This window comes from Rhinopithecus roxellana, chromosome 5, assembly GCF_007565055.1.
Source record: "Rhinopithecus roxellana isolate Shanxi Qingling chromosome 5, ASM756505v1, whole genome shotgun sequence".
In the NCBI taxonomy this organism is placed as follows: Eukaryota; Metazoa; Chordata; class Mammalia; order Primates; family Cercopithecidae; genus Rhinopithecus; species Rhinopithecus roxellana.
Genome location: NC_044553.1, coordinates 25,132,166 through 25,150,226, shown reverse-complemented (window position 1 = coordinate 25,150,226; position 18,061 = coordinate 25,132,166). Strand labels below are relative to the sequence as shown.

The window sequence follows — 18,061 nt, the reverse complement described above, 5'->3', positions numbered from 1 at the left end:
AAAGATAGAACAGCATTTTTATGTCATTGCTTTTTCATACTGAATATTTAGAGAAAATTATATAACACAACACATACATGTGATTTTTGATGATGTATCTATCTTCTTCCTCAAATGTGCTTTCTCTGTAACCTCAGAACTTGAATATTAATTATCTGAATGTAACCTGGACCATCTAACATAATATAATTACATTGTTAATAATTCTGTTTTCTTCTGTTTTATTTTGCCATTCTCACCATTCCACGGACACAATCTTTAGCGTTGGTCAAATCGGAAGCGATTAAGTGCCAGCAAGGTAAATATACTTTTTTTTCTTTAGATCATTTGGTTAAAAACTTTGTCTTTGTAGCAAACACAAATGACTACATGATAGATATTACCCAACCTTTATGTAGAACAGAATTATTTTCCTCTTACTGCTGTTACGAATAAGAAAACAACCTTCCTTTAAAAATTTTATTTAATAAGGGTGTTGCCAGATGTTTGAGCTGACTCTTGTTTTAGTGGTGATATTTTATATGTACTGGCCATGTTAGAGTGTTACACTTCATTAAGCTTGGATTATTTAGAGTTTAGCATGGTTAGAGTTAGTCCCTTTAGGAAGTTATTTGCCATGAGATGGAAACTAGCATTGGTATTGTAGGGGCAATGTAAAGATTGAAAAAATATGTGGTATACTTTTTAAGTCTCTTTAATGTCTTTTGAAAAAGCCATTTATATCTTTTCAGTAAAATTTCCTTTAAAGCTTTCTCATGAATTGCTGATTTTTTATTTTTTACATTGCTAGAATCTTTTTAAGCAATTATACAATTCTGTCTGATTTATAAAAGGTGCAAGAACGCATTATTAATTTATGAAGTTATTAAAGTAGCCAATTGTAACATAAATGACTAAATGTGAAAATTAGTGTAAAAATAAACACAACAAAAAAGTATTTACAACTTAATTTAGCAGCACTGCTACTTTGTAAGGAGAAATAACAAAATAATTCCTATGAAATGATGCAATATTTGAGACTATTCCTTCAGTTTCTGAATTGTGGTGGTGGTGGTGTGTGTGATCGGAAGATGTACAGATGATCTCAGTGAATGCCTGTATTTGCACACCCACATACATGTGCATACAAATATGCCAGCTCTGATTTCTAATGTCATGGTACCTCAGTTACTTATTTGTCTACATAATAAGGAGTTTGAAACTGGGGGCCACTTCCAGCTCAAAGGCTGGAGTTTGGATGCGAATGAGAGACCGTGAGAGAGAGAGAGAGAGAATTTTAAACTGACTTTTGCTAGTCACTTAAGAAGAAAGCAAACTTTCAAATCTTGCGTTTGAAAATACGCCGGAAACAAAGTTCTGACTCATACTTACTAAAATATATACCCTTTGCATTTTGAACACTTTAAAATAATTCTCATAAGGTGTTTTGTTACCGTATGAGTTCACTTGGTTCCCAAGACTCTGATTCTTTTTAGTAATAAAATTAATATTCAAGAAATAATAACATGGAGCCGTCTCAAAAATTCCTTCAACGTTTGCCTTATTCCTTTATAGTCACTAGAGGGTAGAAGAACATCATTTCTCACCACAGGACAAAGCCCAGCTCTCACTCTCCCATATTAAGAGTTTTTGTAACCACCCAAAGCAGTAAAGTTTCCCAGAATGCTTTGGGGAAGCCTGACAAAGCAGTATTTTCTCGTTTATTGATTCTGCTCCTGCACTAAAACACTGGTACTGTACATCAATAACCATCTTTAGTTAGGGAGCTTTGGTCTGTGGAAGAGCACTGGCAGTTTGTGGAAGAACATAAAGGCTAGAAAGAAAAATTGTGAGCTTGGGGAATATTGGAGTCTAGGGAGGACAGGAGAGGTTGTGGAAGAATGGCCAAAGGAATGAGGGGGGATAGAAAAAATGTTGACGACCTGGATAAAGTTATCAAAAATATGAAGCAAGCAGAAGATCCCGGAGAGCAGTATTTATGTGTATACTTCAGAGTTGTGTCTTAGAACTGAACTGTTTGTCTTTTTTTGCTTTTTTCCCATCATGGTAGTGTCTCGAATTTGACTTCAGTGCACTGGGCTCAGGGATATAATACACGCCCATCCTGAGTATACATGTTTAATAAAATCCTAGAAAAATAAAGTTCACTTTATTAATTTTTGAAAGCTATTATCCTCTTATTCAAGGCATGCAAGTTGTATTTTGCTGAGAAATTTCAATTATGTTGACTTTTTGCTTCTGAGAATGCACAGTTTTAAAGAGAAAAGTCAGGTAGTGTCTAATTTGGCTTATGGAAATTAGTCACATAGAGACTTTATAGACACTTGATTAGCAATCTGTAAAAGTAGTTAAAATACCCTGGTCAGCCTATCTTTTGGTATTTTTAAATTATAAAATTCTATTTTAGGATTTCCACATTGTATTTAATATTATGTAATAATATAACACAAGGAAGATTACTTGGCTTTGAGTATTAAAAATTTTACTAGTCCTAAGTAATGTACTACCTAAAAATATCATTGGCTTTTTCACCTGAATCTTTTTCTTATAATAATTTTATTTAGATAATTTCTTCTTAATGCCATAAATCTATAATTTTGCATCATCTAAAAGGTTCCTGAAAGGTCTTTGTAAATTCTTTTTTTCAACTGTTTTCTTACTATTTGGCCCTGGATTTCAATATAGTAAATACAATGAGATTGCCTTTAAAAATAGGTTCAGGTTTCATGCAAAAGTCTTTTAAAATGGGCATTTAAATAAGAATTGGGAATTTGATTTAATAGAGATGAATTAGACACCTAGTTCTCTTTATGTATTTACTATATACAATCTTTGGTGTGACCAGATTTGTTTCCAAGCCTTATTTCTCTCTTTTCTAATTTGTGTAACAATTCGAGAACTAAAAAATATTAACAGTGGTTATTTACCTTATATCAAATAGTCTAATATAAAGACAAAAAAGCAATGATAAAAAATGGCTTTGAAAAATTACTGATTGTGTTCAGAAACTGCACATATTCTGTTTCTCTCTCTCTCTCTCTCTCTCACACAGACACACACACACACCCCACATATCCCCTGCTATTATATGGGTGTCTGTAGGTGTTACGTCTACTACAATGGCTATTTAGTTATGGATTATCTTTACTTTAGATGAATTTTCACCGAGATAATTACATACTCTTACATAGCCTCTCTTTTGACTCTCTGTTGTATGTATTACTATGTCTGCTGTCTAAAGTAAGAAACATGACTTAGACTAGCGTAATTTTTTTTTTTCTGCATGAAATTGATTGACTAGTAGTGCCAACTGTTGGCCTGTTTGGTTTTATATTCTTTTATTTTGGTTCCTGTCTGTTATTGCAAAGGCTGACCTCTGCAAGATACATTCTCTAGGCGCTCCTATCAGCTGGCCTCCACCTGGCTACGTACACTGAGAGGACAGTCATAGCATTTGGAGGGAATCAATCTCCCTTCCCCTCTCCCTGTCCTCTCTCCCTTTCCTCTCTCCCTCTCCTCTCTTCCCCTCCATCCCCCTCTCCCTCTCTCCCTCTCCGTTCCCCTCTCCCTCTCCGTTCCCCTCTCCCTCTCCGTCCCCCTCTTCCTCTCTCCCTCTTCGACCCCCTCTTCCTCTCCACCTCTCCATCCACCTCTCCCTCTACCTTTTTCCCCTCCCCCTCTTCCCTTTCACCCCTCCCCCTTTCCATCTTTCCCCTTCCCCTCTTCCCCCTCCATCCCCCTCCTCCTTCCATCCCCCTTCCCTCTCCCCTTCCCCCTTCCCTCTCCTCTTCCCCTTTCCCCTTTCCCATCTCCCCTTTCCCGTCTCCCCTTTCCCCTCGCACCTTTCCCGTCTCCCCTTTCCCCTCTCACCTTTCCCCCTCCCCTTTCCCCTCGCCCCTTCCCCCTCTCCCACTTCCCCCTCTCCCTCTTCCCCCTCTCCCTCTTCCCCCCTCCCTCTTCCCCCTCCCCCTCTTCCCCCTCCCTCTCCATCCCCCTCCCCTGTCCCCGTCCCCTCTTCCCACTCCCCTCCCCTCCCCCTCTTCCCCCGCCTCCTTCCTCCTCCCCCTTTCCCTCCTCCCTCCCCCTTTTCACCTTCCCCCTCTTCCCCTCCCCTCTTCCTCCTCCCCTTTCCCCTCCCCCTCCCCCTCTTCCCCTTCCACCTCTTTCCCTTCCCTCTTCCACTTTCCCCCTCTTCCCCCTTCCCCCTTCCTCTTCATCCCCCCTCCCGTCTCCCTCTCCCCATCCCCCTCTCCCCATCCCCCTCTTCCCTCTCCCCTTCCCCCCTTCCCTCTCCCCTTCCCCTTTCCCCCTCCCCCTCTTCCCCCTCCCTCTCTTCCCCTTCCCTCTCTTCCCCTTCCCTCTCTTCCCCTTCCCTCTCTTCCCTTCCCTCTCCATCTGCATCCCCCATCCCCCCTGTCTTCACCCCTTCCCCTCTCCCCTTCCCCCTTCCCCCCTCCCCCTCTCCCCCTTCCCCCCTTTCCCCTCTCCTCCCTTCCCCCCTTTCCCCCTCCCTTACTCCCCCTTCCCTCACTCCCCTTCCCCCCTCCTCCCCTTCTCTCTTTCCTCTTCTCCCCTTCCCCTTCCCCCTCTCCCCCTCCCCAAAGGAGAAGGAGGATAAAATGAATGGAAATATTTCAGGATAAAATAATGTGGCATATGATAAGATCTCCAAACTATTTATTGTAGGGCTCCAAACAGCTTGCTTTTCAGTGTGTCCCCTGGACCAGCCGCAGCTGGTAATAGTTAGAAATCCAGTGTTCTGGCTCCCATCTTAGACTTCTTCAATCAGAAACTCTGGGAATGAGGCACAGTCATCTTTGAACAAGCCCTCCAGGTGACTGTCAAGCACCTTCAAGTTTGAGAAGCACTGGGAAGAACTAGGATATAAAGAAGGATGCTGTGAATTGTAGGAGAAAAAGCAAGTGATGTAAGGAAGGGCAGGCCTTGGAGGCCATGGCTCTGGCTCCTAACCAGAAGGTGATGGAGGTGGGCTGGGATTAAGGTGAGGCAAGAGAGGTACTCTGGGTGCAAAACATAAAAGGGCATCTGGGACAGGGCACGGTGGCTCACACCTGTAATCCCAGCACTTTGGGAGGCTGAGTCAGGTGGATCACTTGAGGTCAGGAGTTCGAGACCAGCCTGGCCAACATGGTGAAACCCTGTCTTTACTGAAAATACAAAAAATACTCCTGTAGTCCCAGCTACTTGGGAGGCTGAGGCAGGAGAATTGCTTGAACCTGGGAGGCAGAGGTCACAGTGAGCCGAGATCATGCCACTGCACCCCAGCCTGAGTGACAGAGTGAGACTCCATCTCAAAAATAATAATAATAATAATAAAATAAAAGGCATCCAGGCTGATGCACCAGCCCTGCACTTGTAGGACCTGGAGGATGAGCCCTGTACCTCACTGCTTCACACTATTCCCATCCCTGGATAGAGGTGCTTATAAAGTATTTTAAGTAAGAGATAAAGAACAGATAAAGAGTAGAGAAGTGAAGGCTAGCAGGATTATACAAGTAAATCAAGAAATACAAGAAGATTAATACTATTGCACATGAGTCCAGCATTTAACTTTGAGCTTCCTGCAGGTCAGGGAAAAAAGAAAATCTTGTTGAATCACATGGCCTTTGTTGTTGTGTTGTTTTGTCTCCTTGTTTTTTATTTTTTTAATAGTAGAAAATGCATTAGAAGCATTTCCCTGGTCCTAAAATCTGAGAGTCATTGGGTATGTGCAGTCTTTAACTATTTTTTAAAATCTTATCTTAATCTAATTTTTATTTTTAAGTACAAAAATTGAGTGATAATTTTATCTTATAATTTAAAAATATTAAATTTAATGCAAAGCTTTTATAACTAATATATTGTGCACAGATTATTTATATCTCTGGAACTGATACCATTTTTATCTACAAGTATAAATTGCAACTTCTGTGGGCTTTTTACATGTGGGAAATTTAAAAGGTTTTCTTTATATTCTCATGCAAGGATTTCTGTATAGTTCTAGGACAATTTATGGGTCCAGTATCCTCTTCAGATGATAGAGAGGAGCTGCAGAGAAGAATTTTCCCTGGGAGCCTGTTCCATGGATGTATGGATCTTCTCATGTCATGCAATAAAAGCTGTTGACAAGGAACAGTAGTTTTACATGTTGAAAAAGCTTGAAAGGAATATTTCAGTGAAACATTTTATAGGCTCAGTGTTTTCTCTTTAGTTTTCAAAGCAGTGGTCAACATAGTTGGAATCTGACTTTACTCATTTTTCTTACGAAGTTGATTTTTTTAAATGCATTTGTTTCCATTGGCTACTTACTTTCCCATAATGAGTTAGGAAAAACAATTAATGAGAGTCAAAATGGGATTCATTGGCACCATGGGAACACTCATATGTTTATACTTCTGTCTGTGAGACTATGTGTGGAGTACCAGTGCATTATTTGGCACCTGGCAGGTATGTTCTGGCCAATGCCTTTTCTTACTGCCCTCTTTATTGATTGACTCATTGGCTTTTTGTTATGTGCAAGAGAGTATTTTGAGGTATTACTTGGCATGGTCAGTTCTGGAGTGCCACCTAGTTGAATGTAATCTTGCTTTTGATGGCCACAGGCTGTGGCTCCAGTTCCTAACCTCATGCTCTCCTTTTAGGATTTCTTTCCTCCTGACCTCTCTGCCGCGCTTCCTGGCCTGGGACAGATAAGAGGCACCAAGCTGACCTGTCCATCCTCCCTCAGTTTCCTTTGCAGCTGTGCCAAGGTTTCCCCTTTTGGGATACTGGAATTCACATCACTATCTCCCCAGCCTGTCCCCAGGCCCAAAACATCAAATAATGCATGCCACCAAACTGTAGTCCATTTCGTGTATTCCAGCAATGACAGTATATTCCCTGGTTTTAGAGTTTGTTCCTAGATCAGAAACTTATGAGGATTCCCTACCTGTTTGAATCCACTGGGTACAATTTTAGTCTCACTCCAAAGTTTCTCCCCTTCCTGCCTTAGGATGGTCATGAAGGAGTAAATTAGTGTTTTCAAAGCTCCTTTACAGAAGTTTAACATGTTTCTAAGTGGCACAGCACACCTTGTTTTCACTATTAATAACTAGCCAGTGTGCCTTAGATGAAAGTCACTTTTCTGTTTTAGAAGAATGGGTGGGGATTCTGTGAGGTGGGGGCTGAGAAAGAGAGAGCAGATGAATGAATCAACATAGGAATAGCGAAAGGTCTGATCCTTTGGGACGAAGGAGAAAAATAACAAAACCCTGATGTACTGTATTGTATCCATTATATCTGCTGAGAAATTAGGGTCAGGGCCTCAAAACTTTTCACTATCTCTTGGTGTCTGTTTCAGTTCAGGTGGGGTGGGTTTCCCCTGGGATGGGTCATTTCCTCCTCTCCTTTCACATTCCAGGCTGCATTAAGATGACAAATTTCACGTGTAGGCTCGGGCACAGGCATGAAAACCTAAGCTATTCAGCTGAGTGAGTGCAGATGAGTTGATTTATTGTGGGGGAAAAAGGGGTGTTTGAAGAGCACAAAAGACTTTCACGAGCCCAGCTCTGCAAGGAAGCACGCATTAGATAGCCCAGGCCCTACCCCGGACCCCAGACTCCCTGATCTGAGGCCTCATCAAGCCTATCAAGTATGGAACAGAAATGTTAAAGTAATTAAGAGACTTCTTTAAAGTACACACACCTCCTCCAGAATGTGTGGATCACAGATGAAACTTTATTTGAGAAATAACCTTATAGCAGTTTGCAGAAATATTTGGGGTGTAATAAGTAGAATAAAGGTCTTGTGTTCTTTTCTTTCTGTGAACTCTGCCATAAATACTTCTCCTGCCCTCCCTTTAGGAGGGGGGAGAAAAAAATCTTGGACAACAGAGAGCAAGTCCATCAGATCAAACATGACTGCGTTAAATACTAAAATGTTCAAAGTCCGACTGAGATAGATAAAAGCTTTGATGGAAAGTGGATATTTCCCAGGGACATTACAAGCAATAATCCAGATGTTATGGTGTAATGCAACGAGTGTCCGTGGATAGATCAGGAGCTCCAGCCAAGTCGCGCCTGATACAGTCCTCAGCCTTGCCCTCCCATGCTGTTCCGCCATATGGAACCGATCTCTAGGCCCCCTTAATAACCAGCTTTGGATTCCATTTTCACAGAGCTCATAGAGCTAAGTGGAGCTGTTTTATGGACAAGTTAGATAGAAGCCTTTCCAAGATAAACATCCATTTGAAATTAGGACATACCAAGCCGCAAAATTATTTTAGGGCATATTTCATGGAAGTGCTGCCATTTTTCTTAAGCAATTGCCAGACTGTAGGATGCCCTTTGATCCTTTGTGGACATTACTCCCTTTTTTATAAAAAGGGTTTTGAAATAGTTGCAGTGTTTAGGGAGGAATATATCTGTCGGAACTTTGAAGCATGGCCGTGGGACAGGTCATGCTTTAGCTTGTTGGTTGGCAAGTCAAACTTTAAGAAGAAAAAAAGCAAAAGGAGGAATTGCAGCAGGATATATGAATCAAAATCTCATTTTTGTTTTAAAGGTAGAAGTTTTTAGCACATATATCTACTAAGCTAGAAAACGTATTAAGTATATCAATATCTATATAAATATCTATAGATATATGTGCATATATGCAGATATATCTATTTATATGTTGTGATGGTGTGTGTTTATGAATAATACAAAAATTACCTAATTTCAACTGTTTCATAAACCTTTATTGAGTATGTTATATCTGGAATATATTATTTTTATATATAATAACAATAATAATGATCATATATTATTCTGGATGGAACATATTCAATAATAAGGGTTTATGAAATATTTAAAATATTCCTGTACATATATTCCCATATATATGTGTGTATATATATATGAAGTAAGAAGGAATTACTCCTGTTCGCCAGAGAAGAGGATATTTCTTTCTTTTTAAAATTATTTCCTCATTTGCCCCTTCTGTTCTGTGTCACCACCTGCAAAACCTGTGTGTGTGTGTGTGTGTGTGTGTGTGTGTGTGTGTGTGTGTGTGTGTGTGTTTTAAGAGAAAAGTCACATGGATATTGACATGGTTAGACTTTGTGTCCCCGCCCAAATCTCATCTTGAATTGTATGTAATCCCTGTAATCCCCACTTGTCAATGGAAAGACCAGGTAGAAGTAACTGAATTATGGGGATGGTTTCCCAATGCTGTTCTCATGATAGTGAGTTCTCATGAGATCTGATGGCTTTATAAGGGGCTCTTTCCACTTCACTTGGCACTTCTCCTTCCTGCCGCCTTGTGAAGAAGGTGCCTTGCTTCCCCTTCACCTTCCACTGTGATTAAGTTTCCTGAGGCCTCCCTAGCCACGCTGCACTGAGTCAATTAAACCTCTTTCCTTTATAAATTACTGACCAGGCAGTTCTTTATAGCGGTATGAAAATGGACTAATACAGATATGAAGTTTGGGAATATGTGTTTTCTTAAATGTATTTTGTTTAAGGTTGTCATAAATGGTCAAAACACCTAGTGTGGCATTGTTGCATCATTTATTAAGAGTCCTGGAGTGGCCTGGGTTTGATGAGGTAAGCTGGTCTATAATGACTCTGGTACTGACATACCATTTGTTGTGATAAATTGTGACTAACTGGTGTCCGAGCAAATTGGTGTCCAAATGATCTGGAAGATATAGCGAGTGATGACAGGAATGAATATATAGTGTTAGAAATTCATTGCTCGATGATGATGCTAAGCACCATTTACATTCTTCAGCCCATTTATTTCTCCTTCAATAAAGAAGCCCATGCTTGTGTTATTTCACTTATTGAACGGACAACGTAAATGAACTCTGCTAACTAAATGCAGCGTGTGGATCATGTGGGGATCCCAACTCAGACAAACTAGCCATAAAAAGGCATGGTTGAGACCATCAGGGAAATGTGAATATGCACTGTGTATTTAACATGCTAGACAACTTATGGTTAACGCCACTGAGTGTGATCATAGCGGGATTGTTACGTAAAAACAAATGTGGATTTTGCTTTAAGATATTTCAACCGGAAAAGAATGAAGGCATAGGTAAAATAACATTTGCAAGACAGTGAATCTGGTGATTAAGTACCTGGAGATTTATTATACTCTTCTCTTTACCTTTGTGTATGTTTGAACATTTACATAGTGGAAATTAAAAAATGAAGTGTGACTACTCTATTTACAACTTATAACAGGACATTTGCCTTTTTCCTCTAAGGTATGTATGAGTGGTTGTAATATAATTTAGCAAAGGTAATAAGAGTTAAGTTATTGAACCCCTCCTGGGTCCCAGGTGCAGTGAGATGTACTTTATATACCCCCTTCCCTCCCACCCCCACCCCAGGTCTGCAAAGCTCATTTGGCCAGCTAGGCCACTGAAGGCTCTATTTGGAGTAGTGAATCTTACATGGTATGGGGCTTTTGGTAGTACCCCAAGGAATAAAGAGAAGCGGAGACAGATTCAGATGTGAAAGATAAATTCAAAGTCATTATTTCTGAATGCCCAGAGATATTTTGCTTCCTTGAAAAGCAATGCCTTGTTCTTGTATAATATCTCTGTTTCCCAGAATGCCTTTCTTCCTCCCACACTATTAAAATAGCTAAAGGCCCAGTTGAAGGAGTCCCTCCAAAGAGCGCATCTGGGTGGGGGTACAGGCCAGTGCCAAATCAAAGTGTTGCATATACTCATTCTTCGCTATATTATTACAACTCCAAAGCTTGAGAAGGAAGTCACATAACTGTGACAGCAGGTTTGCAAAACCAATGAAAAATAACACTTTTCACCAGGCAGGGAGGAATTTTTTTTGTAATCAAATATTGGAAGTTGGAATTCCTATGACTGCCAAAGTCACTCTTAGGAATTAGAAGCAAGTTTACATGTCATCTTTATTTTTTGCTTTAGTCCTCTTTGATACGCAACCTACGGCTCTCTGAGTCCTTGAAAAAGAACCAACTCTGGAACGGGATTATAAGTATAACTTTGTTGGAAGGGAAGAATGTCTCAGGAGGAAGCATGACAGAGATGTTTGTCCAGTTAAAACTGGGACATCAGAGGTATAAAAGTAAGGTAAGTTCTGTCTTTCCATAAGGAGAACAATATATTTAAAATAAAAAAATTAAAAATTGTTTCCCACTTTAAATTTTACTAAAGTAGAAGTAATTTATGTTTAGCCCTCCTGACTATATTAAGGAGCAGAAAACAAAATAATTGTATAGATGCAGTCAATTACTGTGGGTATTGTATTAATTGTTTAGTATAGTTTATTTTAATTTAGTAACTCAGCACTAGAGAAAGCTTATTAAATCATAGATTTGAATGTGTGACTTATTTTCATTTTGAAAATGAGAAAACTATGTTTCATAGAAGGCGGGAAAAGGATAAGTAAAAGTTTTCAAAATGCTACAAAAATAGAATAGCATAATACATGATATTTGGGTTAAAATATGTGAGATAATTAAAGATATTTGCTTTCTCTTGCTTGCTAGTCTTCACACCAAAAATAGTATCTATGCTGCTGTTTTTTGCTGTGATTAAAAATAATAAAATATCCAAAGTATGAAAAGTGATTTATTTTAAACAACCACAATGGCATTTTTAACTGCCTTTAAAAATAATTCATCTTATTCTGCTGATCCAAATTCCATTTAATTTTTAATCTTAGTAATTTGGTGTGGATTTTATTTCAAAAACTATAGTCCCTAAACCATGACAATTAATTAGTTTTACATAACTGTCAGACAGGAATATTTCCTATGTTTTATGGATTGAAGGAGCTCTGGGGTACTTGAAAGTTACATCACTTGCCAACAGTCACATAGGAAAAAAAATCAGTGGACACTTTTGAAAATATAACAGGATATTTCTAGCATCGAGGACATAGCAGATACAGACAAGAATGATTTAGGGAGGCAAGAGGTTGTGCGCACTGCACAGTTTTCAGTACAGAATCAAATAGTAGATGTCATTTACTCTAGCACAAAGTAGAGAATTGAGGTTGATGTTGAAGAATAGTTTGTAAAAAATGTGAAAATTGAGGGCGCATTAAGACAGAAGTATGCAGATAATTATTTTAACCAGATAATTTCAGGCTTTGCCTCACAGTGAGGGTATCCAGAATAACCATATCTCTCTACTAAGATTCCTTTAGCTTGCCAGGGTCGGGCTAAGGATTTATGGAAAAATTATTCATCACTAAGCACACTTAGCCCTTTGGACTAAGGTGAAGTGTAGAATTAGTTCAGTATCTGCTACATTCACCCTTGGGGAATACTGCATTTAATTTGTGGTCTAACAGGGTTTTCCTTTTTTTTTCTCTCTCTGGTTTCTAAATTCTGTGATCCAATATATTAAGCCTGATGTGAAAAGCAGCTGAAATGATTTTACATGACATTGGCTACAGCCGAGATCTGAGTTCTCTATGTTTTTCTCATGCAAGAATAGTTGGTACTGGTATTTAATACATGACACTGCACCCCTAGAGCCTAATACTCTGGGACCAACATTCTTGCTTACTTTGTATTCACAAATTTAATCTCTATATAAAGGAAACAAAAACGAAAATCCTGCCAATGAATCAAACATAGAAGCAGTTTGAATCACTTTTGAGGAACACAGAAACACTTGTGGAGTTTTCATGTCACTCTTGTGAATTTTTAGGTTTGGCTGCAGTGGAATTTCCTAGTCTTCCTCCAATCCTAGTGACTGGATTCACTAACTTTGGATTTAAAAATAGGTGGCAATATATAAATCATGGGTTTCTCATTTAATGCATCTGACAGATGTTAATTAAGACCCCAAACTGTAAATGTATATAGTTGGTAAGCTAGCACTGAATGGATATGCCGACAAAACTGTTACTTGCATTCAATTGAGCAATTAGTACGATCTCCTATAAGAGAGACAATTGGAAGGTGTCTGTTTTGATATATGTCCACTGTGTATGCATGTGTATATATAATTTATGGTTTTTTGTGAGGTAACAGTATTCTTTGTAACTTGGTGGATAATTATTGGATCTGGGGGGCAGCTAAGAGAGTAGTAATGTTTTGCCAATTCTTGAACCCACCAAGTCCCTTTCATTCATTCTAAAAAGGGAAGTTTTCCTTTATAAGGGGTGAGGTCCATCATCTTGACTCCCTGCAGTTTAATGATGAAATTAATGTGTAGCTTCTGTAGCAATGAATGACATTTTAAGAAAATAAATATTATAACTGCATGTTTTCTAGACACTGTGTAAGAGTGCAAATCCGCAGTGGCAGGAACAGTTTGACTTTCACTACTTCTCTGACAGGATGGGCATTTTGGACATTGAAGTGTGGGGAAAGGACAGCAAAAAGCATGAGGAACGTCTGGGCACGTGAGTCCCCTCTGCTTTCCAGTGGCGGGAGCATGTTTCTGCATGGGGCTGGTTCTGAGAGGTGATCTCTATGTGTTAGGGCTGAGGGCACTACCTTGCATCCCCCACCCCAGAGTGCCAGCAGTGAGCTGGATGGCCAATCCTAACTGGGGGAAAGATTGCTTTTCATTTTTGTTTGTTTAATTGGGAAATGTCATTCAGTATTGATTAAAATAATGTGTGTAAGGAATTATCTAAAGAAAGTTAACCTGCTATCTCAGACTATTCAAAACATTTTATATAAATTTCCAATATACCCTATAATTTTGGTTTTGCTACCTAGTGAAATGTTATATAATTTAGTAAAGATCTAAGGCTAGGTGTTCCCATGATGGAAGCATTTCACTGTCCTTGATGTACTTTATAGCACACCAAGGAATGGAGTTTGAGGCCAAATCTATTTTATTTTATTTCTTTACTTTTGGACCCTCTCAATTGAGATCCTTACATGTGTAATGAACAATAATATCAATATTATTGCTTCTTCCTAGGGTTGTAGTGAAAAATAGAATGAAATGAAGCAGCATAGGTGCGGTAACCAGCATACAGTAAGCAAAAAAGGGATGCTGGCAGAAGCACAGATCATCTTTGAGCTTCAGAAAAGCCCTTTGAGTTACTGGTATCATGCTACTTCTATAAATGATGACATGGAGCTTCAGAAGTTTACACATTACTTGGTCTTGGACTTAGTCATGAGCTCCAGAGTCAAGATTTTGTGTTTTCAAAGACCAAGTAGTTTTCTCCATCAAATCACTTGCCTTGTGTTCATTCTGTATACATATTTGTATGCAGATCTTAAATTTAGAACACAGATGTTGAAGGAGTTCCCAACCACTTATGGGGTGTCTTTCTGGAAGCTGGATCTTGGGTTCAGGGAGATCCCTTAGGGTCACCCCTTGAGGAATGGGAGGGCCTCCTTGCATCTCTCCTCTGTGGCCAGAGCATCTCAGCTTTTGCCTGTGCTCTATATTGGGATTCCATTTGAAGAAAGGGTTTTGTTGCTGAAAACTAAAGATTGAAAACCACTTATCTAGTAAAAACCCCTTCATTTTACAGACAAGGAAATGTGGAGGCCCAAGGAGGTGAAATGTTTTTTTCGTCAGTAAGGTGTTTAGAGGCATAAACAGGTTCAGACCCAGCTAACCCAATACCCGTGCAGGGCTTTTTCTCAGTCAAATGCTTAGCACAGTGTCTGACTGCTTGTTGTCGTTGGCTCATCCCACCTCAGAATCCTGAGATAGATGTGTGAGGGGTTCAGTACCTGCGGAATGTTGCTCCAGTGTCTCTCAGTATGGGTACCCTATTGCATGGGACTGTCTGGCATGTTGCAGTTTGTTTAGCAAACCTGGCTCTCACCTGATACCAGTAACTTCCCTTGATTATTGTGTGAAAAACATACAAGCATATATATGCACACACATGCACACCCAGCACCCCTTTGTTCCATAACATGTATGCAAACACCCCTAGAGGGACCAGCACTGCCCCCACTTAAGACCCCTGACCTCACCCTCCACATCTCTGGTTGCATTACTTTGCACCATCTGCACATCCCCAATTCTGTGCATATCTGTTAGATTGCAATCATTTCTTCCGTGGCCATCTCTCAGCCAGGTTTGCATTTAGGAGCAAACCCACTTCCTGTGGTTCAGTCTTTTACAGACATGGCCTGTCGGATGACTTCTGTGACCTTGTCTCTCTCTTCTCCACTCACACAGGGTAACTGAGATAGCTCAGGCTCAGGTACTTCTCAGTATCTCTGATGTTGTCACTGCTCTGATATACCAGGACTCTGCCAATACGGATGGTAGTAGGATTCGAAATTTTGTGCTAGCCCAAAGAGCAAAGATCACTTACACAAATGTAGAGAACTCTGTGTTCCAAAGTATTATCTGAACGGCGGGAACAGGGTCCTTCTGTGATGAATGGCCAGCATGTTGTTTTAGTAGGTGCAAAGAATAATGCCGCTGCATTTCACAAGTCATTGTACTGTCATGCTTCCTTCACATAATAGGAAATGCTTTTCCAAATGAGTGTTGAGTTGCTCACAGAGACAATAAAAGTAATTTAAGATGTCCCTTGTAATCCATGTTTTGTCATTTGGGTATTCATTTATTATTTTAGCTATTTCCTGTTTGTAACTGAGACGTATACCTGTCTTGGTGGTCATTCTGTTCTTCCTCTTCATGAATTTTAAATTTTTTTTTTTTTTTTTTTTTTTGGTATCCTTTTCCTTTTTCCTCTCCTGTAGTACAAAAGATAACAAAAGTATCTCTTGGGAGCTGGTGCTACTGCTTTACCCTGCAGCGAACTTGCAGGTGGGGGAAATCTATAATAAAATATCGACTGCTTCTCAGACTGAAAGATTGTGCTGGCATATGTACATCACTGACATGCTACTTATGGTTCCTTCTTCCTGGCTATTGTTTAAATATTTCAAGGTGTTTTTTTTTTTGTTGTTTTTTTTTTTTAACATATTTGCTTTTCTTTGTGATCTTCATTCTAAGGCCCAGCTATTTTATTTTCCAACTGTTGGGAAAAACCTTTTTGCATCAGGAGGCTCTCTGCTGTGCAAATGTATCTTAACTGTCTCTTCTCCAAAGCCTGTCTCATGCTTTGTTTTTGGATAAAACCTTGATATTCATAATTGAACATTACAATTAAAAATCTAGATGGACTCTGGGAAAATTCTCTTCAGGGAAGCTGTGTAGGCAGTTCAGTGGGAGAGAAGGAACATTAGCTGTGGGGTCACACATCCTGAGCTTGCTGATAATCACATTGTCTGCTCACTGTGGGACTTGGATGGTGGATTCCCTGTGGAGTCTGGCTCTGTATCTGCATAATGGGCTCACTGGCCAACTGGCAGGGTCATCATGGCTAACAGTAACAACACCTACTTGACATTGATTATTCCCTTGTGCACTCTGATGGTAGGTATTACTTATTATTAATTTTGAGATTTTTCTGCATGTAAACTGTAGGTCCTCACACCTTGGCAACTCAAATTATGCAATTTAAGAAAATAAAGTATGACTAGTAAAATTCAATGTATTTTTTTTCCTCCAAAACAGCATAGAATTTTTTGATATTTTTTGGTAAAAGTGAGCAGTGACCATCATCAAGGACATGGTAGGAGGGACATCCATTGATGGAAGGGTTGGGCAATGTAGGTCAGCCTGAACAATACTGAAGTTTTGTAACCATGCATGACAAGGCTGGGGTAGTGGTTGCTTATGTGTAGAGAAATCACACTGGCATGGGTAGGTTGTTAGCTTGGTGATGGTTACAACATGGACCTGCCCATTAGGCCCCTCCTCCAGGCTCTCCTGAGTCATGTGGAACTTGCTGACTTCCCCTTTTTCCATAATCCACCTACCTTCAGGTTCCCCCTGAGCCACAAGTAACTCCTGAAAACACTGGGGTTGGTGAGATGAAGGTGCTCGGGTAAGAGCCATCATCCCCTGAAACTGTGTTGCCTGCCAACTCCAGTGTTTGTTCATGGGCAAAACCAGCAAAAAAGCATCTGATCTTAGATAGAAGCAGTGAGCTTTTAGGGGAGAGTAAGACATAAAGCTGAGTTTAACTGGCTCCAACTTTTAAACAAAATGTCAAGAGTATGAATATAGAATAATATACATTATTCCATTTTGAGCCATTTCAAAGTAATCATACCAATTTCTTAAACTATATTTTATATTTCAAGGGGATTCTACAGATTAACTCATTATAGAATTTTCTAGACTTAATTTAGTTTGGAAAGGTTGAGAATGGGAACCCACAAGCCCCTTCGGACTAGCCTGCCTCAGAGTCCCTCCTCAGTCCCAGATGGTGCTGGATAAGCGGCTCTGACATTCTACCAGTTTATTAGTGGCTCTGAGGCAGTGAAAAATCTGGGCTGGAGTATTTCTCTGGACAAATTGCACCCCATGTCGTTGATCTGCTTTTACAGCCAGGCTTGACACATTCACCATTTTCCTCCTGTTCCCTGGCTTCCTTAGCCGCTGAGATTTACAGCTTTTAAAACTCTAGCACTCTTTTCTGCCCCTTGCCTTTAAGTTAAAAGCTGACCAGTCTGTAATATAAAACATAGAATTATGGTAATGAATAAGAGGTTAAAAGCTATCATGGCAAGTAAAACTTGAGCAGGTTTGTCTGACTGATATGGTAAAATTATGTGTTGAATTAAAACATTAAAATGCTGTGGGATTAATGGAGAAAGACAAGAACGGGAGGTCAGAAACAATGCTAAATCAGCACATTAACTGCCTGTGGGTTAGACAGGGTGGCTTTAATATATGCCTATTGTAGGAAAGCGAAAAAAAAGTAATTTAGTCTCTTTTCTTCAGGTGAGTAGAACAACGGCATTTTAAATCTGAGAGGCACCTAGTAAATACATTTATTTCAATTCCTTTCCTACATAGGGGAAGAAACAGAGGCTGCAAAAGATTTAGTTACTTCACAAAAAAACACTATAATTTGGAGTTTTTGACTTCATGAGTTTTGTGACAGTGCTGACATTAATTCTTTCGTGCATTCAATTTATTCAAATCTAGAGCACATCGTATGTTGGGCAGAAGGCAAAATACTTGAGGATTCAGTGGACAATGATACAGAAAAGGCTGCTGTCCTTGGGCTACTACAAGTAAGCAGGC

General features: G+C 39.7%; 1 protein-coding gene across 3 annotated transcripts in view; it reads left to right on the top strand.

Moving 5' to 3' along the window:
- MCTP2 (multiple C2 and transmembrane domain containing 2) overlaps positions 1-18,061 on the top strand; it is a 262,919-nt gene that overhangs the window by 117,505 nt on the left and 127,353 nt on the right. For 2 of the 3 annotated variants that reach the window (XM_010371429.2, XM_030930371.1), the window contains exons 8-10: positions 263-298; positions 10,916-11,080; positions 13,240-13,370. In XM_010371429.2, the coding sequence (XP_010369731.1) occupies positions 263-298; positions 10,916-11,080; positions 13,240-13,370 (332 nt within the window). Of the gene's footprint in view, positions 1-262; positions 299-10,915; positions 11,081-13,239; positions 13,371-18,061 lie in introns of those variants that run through there. The other variant, XM_010371430.2, reaches the window with a different exon arrangement.